The 10,273-nt window shown below is 39.1% G+C and overlaps 1 protein-coding gene across 1 annotated transcript; it reads left to right on the top strand.

Annotated features, from left to right (window-relative positions):
* Positions 1-6,097: 6,097 nt before the first annotated feature.
* On the top strand, positions 6,098-9,930 carry LRIT2 (leucine rich repeat, Ig-like and transmembrane domains 2). The gene is made up of 3 exons (XM_040438881.1): positions 6,098-6,207; positions 7,169-7,956; positions 9,110-9,930. Exons 1-3 carry the CDS (start codon positions 6,098-6,100, stop codon positions 9,928-9,930), a joined length of 1,719 nt encoding a protein of 572 aa, XP_040294815.1.
* Positions 9,931-10,273: the final 343 nt, after the last annotated feature.

Here is a 10,273-nt window from a genome sequence, read left to right as displayed (position 1 = left end):
CCCAGGATTATGGCCCATACTAACTTTGAAGGAGAAGACAGACCGGCCGCACAGCTTAAATCTGTGGAACTGTTTTGGGCAGGAAAGCCATGCTTGCGGCCGGCCAAATGTGACTTCCATGGAATTCGGGAACCCCTGCTCGGATCTGGGTGATTTTTGGATATGTTGTTCACCCAGATCAGAGCTATCTATGGATGTATACATTATGGAGATGTGTGGGGTTTTGAGGTGTTTTAACCCATTAAAGAGTTCCTGCTTTGCTCCTTCATGAAGTTTTGGCTCATGTTTGGGGAATGGGATAACTACACTCTTGGGGATTGCTATATCACAATACTCCCCTGAGTATAAGCTCTTGTAAGAGCTTGTTCATGGTTCCTGCTCTCTGCATTTAGGAGAGGTTCACCCACTGGAGCCTGGAGCCTTGTCGTAGGTCCAGGGTGGGTAGGAGACGGCGAGACCTCCACCAAGCTTCGGCGGTTCGTGGGGTCTGCAGTGCTGACGGTGTCAAGTGCAGTGCTTGGAGTCCTCTGGAAGCACTAGGAGCATCTATCAACAGAGGTACCCAGTCGGGGTGCTAGGCGTTTCGTTACAGAACCCCTTAATAAATATTTGCTAGAAGCGGGTATATCAAACCCCTTAATCAATATTTGGTGGAAGCCGGTGTATCGCAGGCCTCAATCAATATTTGGTGGAAGCTCGTATATAAATCCCCTCTATTAGTATTTTGTGGAAACAGGTATATAGAACCCCTTAATAAGTATTTGCCAGAAGCCGGTAAATCAAACCCCTTAATTAATATTTGGTGGAAGCCAGTGTATCGCAGGCCTCAATCTATATTTGGTGGAAGCCGGTATATCAATCCCCTCTATCAGTATTTTGTGGAAACAGGTATATAGAACCCCTTAATGAGTATTTGCTGGAATCCGGTATATCAAACACCTTAATCAATATTTGGTGGAAGCCGGTGTATCGCAGGCCTCAATCAATATTTGGTGAAAGCCGGTATATTAATCCCCTCTATCAGTATTTTGTGGAAACAGGTATATAGAACTCCTTAATGAGTATTTGCTAGAAGCTGGTATATCAAACCCCTTAATCAATATTTTTTGGAAGCCAGTGTATCGCAGGCCTCAATCAATACTTTGTGGAAGCTGGTATATCAATCCCCTCTATCAGTATTTTGTGAAAACAGGTATATAGAACCCCTTAATGAGTATTTGCTGGAATCTGGTATATCAAACACCTTAATCAATATTTGGTGGAAGCCGGTGTATCACAGGCCTCAATCAATATTTGGTGGAAGCCGGTATATTAAACCACTATATCAGTATTTTGTGGAAACATTTATATTGAACCCCTTAATGAGTATTTGCTGGAAGATGGCAAATCAAACCCCTTAATCAATATTTGGTGGAAGCCGGTGTATCGCAAGCCTCAATCAATATTTGGTGAAAGCTGGTATATCAATCCCCTCTATCAGTATTTTGTGGAAACAGGTATATAGAACCCCTTAATGAGTATTTGCCGGAAGCCAGTGTATCAAACCCCTTAATCAATATTTGGTGGAAGCCGATGTATCACAGGCCTCAATCAATATTTGGTGGAAGCCGGTATATCAATCCCCTCTATCAGTATTTTGTGTAAACAGGTATATAGAACTTCTTAATGAATATTTGCTGGAAGCGAGTATATTAAACCCCTTAAACAATATTTGGCGGAAGCCAGTGTATCGCAGGCCTCAATCAATATTTTGTGGAAGCTGGTGTATTACACCCCTCAATCAGTATTTTGTGGAAGCAGGTATATTAAACTCCTTAATCAGTATTTTGTGAAAGCAGGTATATCGCACCCCTTAATCAGTTTTTTTGGGGGCAACAGGTATATCACACCAGTTGCAATTAGTTATTCCGATACCGTTTATCCCTCTATCTAGCTGCGGTATCTCAGTAGCACCGCACACAACTGCTGCACAATACAAATGCACTATAATATGCTTTCTTTGTTAGACGGTATATTATAGGTATATCACACCCCTCAATCAGTTTTTTTTTTGGGGGGGGGGGCAACAGGTATATCACACCATTTGCAATTAGTTATTCCAATAGCATTTGTCCCTCTATCTAGCTGCAGTATCGCAGCAGAACCGGACACAACTGCTGCACAATACAAATGCACTATAATATACTTTCCATGTAGAAGGTATATTATAGTTATTTCACACCCCTCAGTATGTCACACCCATCGATAGTACACCTATACCAGTCCTTAAAATGACTTTTGTGGCCCTATTAGCTAGAGTTTGGTGTCCCTAACAGTTTTTCCCTGCTCCACTCAGCAACCTCTCCCTACACTGGCAAAAAACTGAATGTGAAATGGCTGCCAGATCGGGTTTATTTATAGGGTAGGGGGTGTGTCCATGTGCTGAAAGGTCTCAATTGGCTGTCCTGTCCCACCTGATGGATGTGTCATGGGTCAAAGTTCGGCACTATGCAAAAAAAATATGGCTTGTGCGAATATGGCCATATGTTCACATGTTCGGCGAATTGCGAACGAGCAAAGTACGCCGCGAAACTACCGCTGGGCGAACCGCAAGGCCATCTCTACTGAGCAAATATTAGATGAATAGAATCACACAGGTTGTTTGGGGCAAAATATCAATTGATTTTTCATCCATAGTAGGATCACCTGAGCTATTACCACTTTTGAATGTTTTAGCTTGAGCAGTCACTTTTGGTTAATATAAAATTTGACCATCAGAAAGTCTGTGTTTCTCTGATATTTTTTACTTTATTTGAGAAGCACAAGTACCAAAATATATAGTTATATTGCATAGAAAAAAACCAAGGTAGATTTGCCACTGCTGCTTGTCTGTTTCTGTCCAAAATATACAGTACTTCTTTAGGATTGAGCAGCCCCACGTCAGCCAACACCACTCAATGGACTCATCATATGTACAGATGTGAATTCCAGGGAGCTGTAATTTTCCTTCTCACTGCTGCTGAGTTCAATACAAGATCCCTTATTCAAAATAAATTGGCAGCAGACTTTCCAATGATTCAGCAAGCAGGCTGCAATTAATATTTGCAGCTCATATCCGGACACAAGGTTGATCTCAGGCCACAGGTCTTCCCCAACAGGTCACCAAGGGCTCCACATTGTGAAGGTGATTACCAGGGTGGAGCCAACCTCTGCACAAATGATCACCACCTCATTTGTAGGTAATTTTAAAGACACTTCATATCAAGCCTCAATGAACATACGGAAGTCAGCACTTACACATGACGATGTCAAAAAGAGACAGCACAGTACTTAAAGGAAACTTGTCATGAGAAATTAGCCCTCCAAACCACCACCAACCTGTTTTCCATGACAGTGGCAGGTTCCCACTGATGATTTTGTACTTTCTGGCAGGTTCCACTTCATTAAGAAAACAAACTTTATGCTTTATGATAACGTGAATGTACATTGTTGGTGCACTTTGAATGAGATTAGCCTGCTCCATACAAGGTGGGTGCCGGCATTGTAGTACAGCTAACACCCAAACGCAATGACTGTGATTGCAGATGTCGCTGATTCTGAGAATTTTAATCACACAGATGCCATGAACAATTGTGACTGTGGTATCTGAATGGTAAGAGGGAGGGAGTTCCCTCGGACATCAGATTAGAGCACCCAATGCATAATCATGGAACTCTGATCAGTTGCTATGGCAGCTTGGGGCCTTGTGAAAACTCCCATAGCAAACTGCCTGTTAAGCCTGGCTTGTAACAGAGCAAAACAGAAAGAAAATAATAAGTATACTATTGTAATATATGGTATAGGCCCTCAGAGGATCATATTCAAGCTCCCTAAGGGGACTCAAAATATAATTTTTTTTAAAAAGATGTAAAAAGAAAAAAAAATCTAACCACCCCCTTTCTTAATTTTAGATAAAAAAATAAACAATAAAAAATAAGCCTAACTGGAATTGCCACATCCAAAAATGTCTGAACAATCAAAATATAGAGTGATCCACAAAAAGTAACCCACCTCCAATATCTCCAAATGAAACTGCGTAATAGTAAATCTGTTTGGAGTGCAGTGTCAGAAACTCAGAAACACGAATAGTCTGCAACATTTTCTTCAAATCAACTGTGAATTCTGCAATTTACCTGGACATCTTTGAACAGTTTTACTACCAACTAACACCAGAAGAAAAAATTTCCAGCTTTTTCCAACAAGATGGGACAACATGCCACACCTTGTAAAAACTCACTGGCACCGGTTCATGAACTGTTTACGGAGGAGTGAACTGTGAGCAAGGGGTCATGGCCACCACGTTCCCCAGACTTGTCCACATGCAATTTTTATCTGTGGGGAAATTTAAAACAGAAAGTGTCCACTAACAATCCGCATACCCTGGATGAACTCAAGGAAAATATCACAAACACTATCCGCAGCTTCACTGCTGAAGAGCTACAAGCAGTATCAGCCAACGTAGTCCGACGTGCCCAAAGATGCATAGATGTGATCGGGGACCACACTCAGCATCTTGCTCATCCATCTTGTCATACTATTGCTAGAGGAGGGCTACTTTTTTTGGGCCACCCTGTATAAAAATATTAATTATACATAGTGAATGATGTAGCAGAACTTTAAAATAAAAATGGCTGATGTGCCATTTTTGGTCACTCCCCCCAGTGCAAAAAAAAAACCTGTAAATTATTAAATGTATTATTAATTTTCATGTACCAAAAAAAACTAAAATACACCTTTCAAAAAAACAAGCCCTCACCCAGCTCTGTAGATAGAAATATTAAAATGTTATGGGGGTTAAAATATGGCAATAGAAAGAATAAAAAAATGTTTCTTTTTATTTATTTTTTTAATTAGTGAATCTAAATAAAAACCATCTCTTTCATTCTCAGGATCTGAATGTTATGGTATATCCTAGCCATATGCCATCATTTTCTATAATAGGAATAGCCTTTAATTCACAAACTGGATTCTAACATTTGTTCAGAACCAGAACCCAAAATTCTGATCCAAAGAGCATTCCCCAAAATTAGTCCAGATCCCATATCACCCCTAAATTAATTCAGACCACCTCAAATTTATTTTACACCCCTAAATTCATTCAGACCACAGACCAGACCTTTAAATTATTCAGAACCCAGACCATATCCCTAAGTTAATTAAGACGCCAGAGCAGACCTGTAAAATAATCAGAGTCCAGACCCCTAAACTAGTACCAACTGAGATAAAAGCAAAAAAAGTTTCCATATGTGCTACTATACTAGATCCTGGTTCCATCCAGTGTCAGGACATTGTGTTAAGACCCAAAGTAGTGGCTGTGCAACAAAAGATAACAGGGGAGGGAGGAGAGGTGATTTATTCCAGCCAATGAGCTCCCCTGGCATGCTGTACCAATAAGTTTCTCCAGGGTTTGACCGACCCACCAGAGTACCAAAGGATCTGGTAAGCCAGCCTCTGAAGGCATAGTGGCATAGGGTCCAGGAGAAAAACTCATATGGTGCTGCCTTTGGGGCCAATCACTTGCCACTAGGATCTATTTCTTTGATTACAAACCTATTAGAGTTTATTGATGATATACAGCTTAGGCACTGATAATAATTTCCTCTGGTGGGCCCAAGGAACCCCAATTTAATACTGAGCTTGGAGCTCACTCAGACTGCTGGGAGCATTGGTTGAGCACTTCCATTGGTCTGAGGATGGAGGCACTGACTAATTAATTGGACCTGAATGTGGATTGTGTGGATTAGCCTACTTTCCATCATCTTAAAACCATATGGATGGTAATGCTCTGCGAGAATCAAACATGGACAGGTGTTTTGGCGGATGATTTGGGAAGGCCCACTGAGTTCTAATTTTGAAGTTTCCCAAAGAGCTTTGTTGAAAAGGTGGATATCATGTCAAAATTAATTGTTAAAAATAACATGTCTGAGTGTAAAACTGAACCTTCACTCTAAATTTGTTTTAACGTCTTTAACAGTCACTTGCTCTGATTAAAGGACGATTACTGTTAATAGGATTTACTACTTGGAACCTGTCTGCTTGTCTCTCAGAATAAGAGTAGAGTATTTACCTAAGAAACAATATGGATGCAGCTTGGAACCTCATTCTTTCGCTTATTCTCTTCTCACAATTTAGCTTGGTGTCTCTGTCTTGTGTAACTGGATGCTCTTGTTCAAATGACACATTTGGCCGGTAAGTAACTGACTTCCTTACTGCAAGTCTTTATTAGCAAGTGGCAGATGACAATATAAAATGGGATATCTGTATAAGTGTACACATATTTCTTTTATTTCATTTCCCTAACAATGATATTTTATTGGTGAATCCATACTATGACTAGTGAGTTCATTTTAAGCAGCACTGTTTAATTCATTCTTAATATGTATTGATTCATAACTTCTGTACTCACTATAGCATGACTGGATTTATTGAAAACTTTCATGTTATAAGAACCATTTTGATATAGTACTAGTGTATGGATTTTGAGAAACACCTTTCCTACTTTTTAGATGGACTATTATAAAATGTATTCTGAAATTGTATTTCTGCTGGTACAAAATTAATGACAGTCTATGCAAGTAACAATTACAGCTATACACTAAAAATACTGTATCAGTAATGGAAATTAAAACTTCCAGTAGTACTGTATGTATGTGTGTATATATATATATATATATATATATATATATATATATATAGTAACTGCAACAATAGAGGCAATCTACCAACACAATCTAAATTCTAATAACCTGAAAGATTATACAGTAGGCCTGTCTCAGCACAAGAAAAAAACAAAAAAATTACAGTAGTTAATGGAAGTAAGCCCTGTTTTCAGTACACCAAACCATAATAACAATACATATGTACATGATATTTTTTAACTTTTCAGTAACCTACAAAATTTTGTAGTGCTTGAAAAATCTATCATATTAGCTTCTATCCCAATCATCATGGGAAGGGTGAGGGCAACACTCCGGGCCTCATGGATGAAGGCTATAGAAAAACTAATTGATGCAAAAATGGTTAAATAATGGAAAATCTTAGTACAATTATAAACACTAAATGAAAATTTTTACCTAGGTATAAGTATGCATGTACCTGTAAACTTGTACTTTCCTTACACTGTTCTTGTATTATGTTGTCCACTTTATAGAAGTCTACTTTGCATGACCTCATCTCTAAACAGAATACCAGCTGACGTTCCTCCAGATATTCGCAAAATAAGAATAGAAAAATGTCACCTCACAGAACTTTCTCGGGGGATGTTTAGTGGTGTTAGTTCTTTAGAATACCTCTGGCTTAATTTTAATAACATCACTCTAATGCATATGAAAAGCTTGGAATACCTGAAAAGTCTACAGGAACTAAGACTACAAGGAAACAAACTAAGATCAGTTCCATGGACTGCATTTCAAGACACTCCTGCTTTAAGGATATTGGACCTGAAGCACAACAGATTAGATGTTCTTCCAGAACATGCACTGAAGTTTCTGTCCAATCTGACCTACTTAGACTTATCCTTCAATCAGCTTACTATTATCTCTAAAGATGTCTTTTCAAACTGGCCCTTGCATCAAATATCCCGTGCTAAAGAAAGAACTGAAGTAATTACCAATGTAGTTTTGGCCTTACATGACAACCCTTGGCTGTGTGATTGTCGTCTTAATGGTTTTGTCAATTTTGTGAAAACAGTCAGTCCACCTATTATATTAATGAATTCATACTTGATATGTGCAACTCCCGATTATAGAGCTGGCAAGTTTTTTCATGAGCTGGAGTTAAAAAGTTGCATGAAGCCAATCACCAACTCATTAGTGTCTAATATTACTGTACAGATAGGGTTGAATGTTACATTGGTATGTTTCATAACTGCAAGTCCTACGCCATCGATATTATGGACCTATGGATTAAAGGCATCAAACATCAAAGCATATAATAATGGTAAGTTGCAATAAATGCAGCTGCAGTTAAAGTTTGCTGGTTGTCATGGGACATTATCAAACGCTTAAAGGGGTTGTGCAGCCTGTTTGTGCAGCCTTAAGATAGTTCATCGATATATGATCAACGGAGGTCTGACACCAGGGACCCCTGCCAATAAGCTGTTTGAAGAGGTGGTGGTGCTCCATGCGAGCACTGCTTCCTCTTTATTACACTACGCATTGTCTCCACTGTAACGGTGACATAGTGTAATTACAAGTACTCACTCCATTCACAGGCAGTGTAATGAAGAGGAAGCCGTGCTCGGACGGAGCACAGCCTCCTGTTCAAACAGCTGATCGACAGTGGTCCCTGGTTTTTTGACCCTTACTGATCAGATATTGATGACCTATTCTGAGGATAGGTCATCAATATAAACAGGCTACACAACCCCTTTAAATGTCTTACTCTAATGCAATGGAAGATCTATTTTTTTTCTATATCAGGTTACTGTTCAATGCATTCTGGAAAATCTATTGTTACATCGCTAATGGAAGCACTGTGCATATATTAAGTCAACAGAGAATGTTGATTTCAGCACTATACTGGCAGACATGTGAAGTTAGAGATCACATATTCTATTCATGGGTCTACCATTTAAAGGGAACCTGTCACATTAATCAAGGTGTCTAATCTGCGGACAGCATGTTATAGAGCAGAAAGAGCTGAGCAGATTGATATGTAGTTTTGTGTTAAAAGAGTTTATATAAGCTATAACCTGTGTTGTATTCTTGTAAATCTCTGCACATTTTGGGTTTAAGAGTCCAGTGGGCAGTCCTACTCAGGAACTGACAACTATCTTTGTATTTACAGTTTAACAATGGAGTCATTCACTAGGACAGCCAACTGGACTCCATAGCACGGAAAAAGCAGGGTATTCAATCATTAACTTACAAGTTTTACTGAATCTTTTCCCACAAGACTATATCTCAATCTGTTAATCTCATCCTGCTCTATAACTTACTTCCTACAGGACTACATGTACAATGTGACAGGTTCCCCTTTTTAAACAAGCATTTTAACCAAACCAGTGATATTTTTAAAGGTCATTCTGAACCTACCATGCACAGTTTTCCAGAAACATTCAGTCTAGTGAATGATTTTCTTCTTTTCACAGTGTCTAATACTTTAATAGATGAAGAGACCATAAAATCTGAGTTGGTGATCCCAATAATACATCTTGCCGATGCTGGAGTCTACAACTGTTTAGCTAAAAATTTCTTAGGCAACTCAACGTCTTCAATTATTGTTCAAATCCAGTCTCCAAGGGGAGGAGATCCCTCAATGTTTCCTTCCTACTCGTTTAGTCCATCATTGTCTTCAGATGAGAATGTCTACATAGATGTAAGAATTGCCAAGCAGACAGTTTACGGAATATCTTTAGAATGGTTTGCTGCAACAGAGAATCCAAGTGAAACATGGTATACAATTTATTTTGGCAAATATGATGAAAAGGATAAAGATGTCATAAATATTGGTCCTGGAATCTATACATATTCTGTAAATGATTTGCTTCCAACAACTAAATATGAAGTTTGTATCACATTAAAAAGTCAACGACCCCGGAAAGGACAGTGTATTGTGTTCATGACTGGTAGTGACATTAGTGAATTAGAACAGAGGGAAAAACTTATACATATAATTGTTATTGTATGTGCCATGGTGTTAGCAGTGCCAGCTGGAATGTATGCTTGCACCACAGAGACCAGACTTAATTGCATTGAGAAATGCTTAGGCCTTTGTCGGAGAAGGCGTAAGGTCCAGAAAAACCTAAAGAAGGATAACACTAAAGACAGCACTTTTGACAGCTTGCAGGCCAGCAGTGAAGAGGGACTGTGCCAGAGGGAAGTCCCTGAAGAAAACCGGCGGCGGCGATGTTCAGAGGATAAGCTTAATAAAGCTAAGCCAGAGAACAAGAACCCAGCAGAACTGTACTAAAACAGCATTTCCTCGTTGCCTAATGGACCTTATTGATGCAGCTCAGATACACATTTTAAAATGTTATTTACAAGGTAAAGAAAAATTAGACAAAACCCTGGACATCGCTGGGGAGTACTCTAATAAAATGTGGATGTTTGTACTGGATAAACGTTGCATCACATTTGCATTGTAGAATAGACTTGCAAATTTTTTAAGGGAATCGGTCATAAGCTTCTTGGACTATTATCTGACGTAATATAGCACTGCAGATAAGGACTCCAGGTTATTATTCTTTATTTTCCTACTTCCCCCATCCCCACACTGTCAGCACTCAAAGCTGGGCTGAAATACATTGTCAGGA

This window comes from Bufo bufo, chromosome 6 (assembly GCF_905171765.1).
Source record: "Bufo bufo chromosome 6, aBufBuf1.1, whole genome shotgun sequence".
Taxonomy (NCBI): domain Eukaryota; kingdom Metazoa; phylum Chordata; class Amphibia; order Anura; family Bufonidae; genus Bufo; species Bufo bufo.
Note: the sequence above shows the minus strand (reverse complement) of the source record. Positions and strands in the feature narration are given on the sequence as shown.

Excerpts from the sequence above, each read along its gene's own strand:
- LRIT2 (XM_040438881.1), top strand. The coding sequence starts at position 6,098 with ATGGATGCAGCTTGGAACCTCATTCTTTCGCTTATTCTCTTCTCACAA. Across the intron at positions 6,208-7,168 it reads TCAAATGACACATTTGGCCG|AAGTCTACTTTGCATGACCT; the intron begins GTAAGTAACTGA and ends TCCACTTTATAG. Across the intron at positions 7,957-9,109 it reads CATCAAAGCATATAATAATG|TGTCTAATACTTTAATAGAT; the intron begins GTAAGTTGCAAT and ends TTCTTTTCACAG.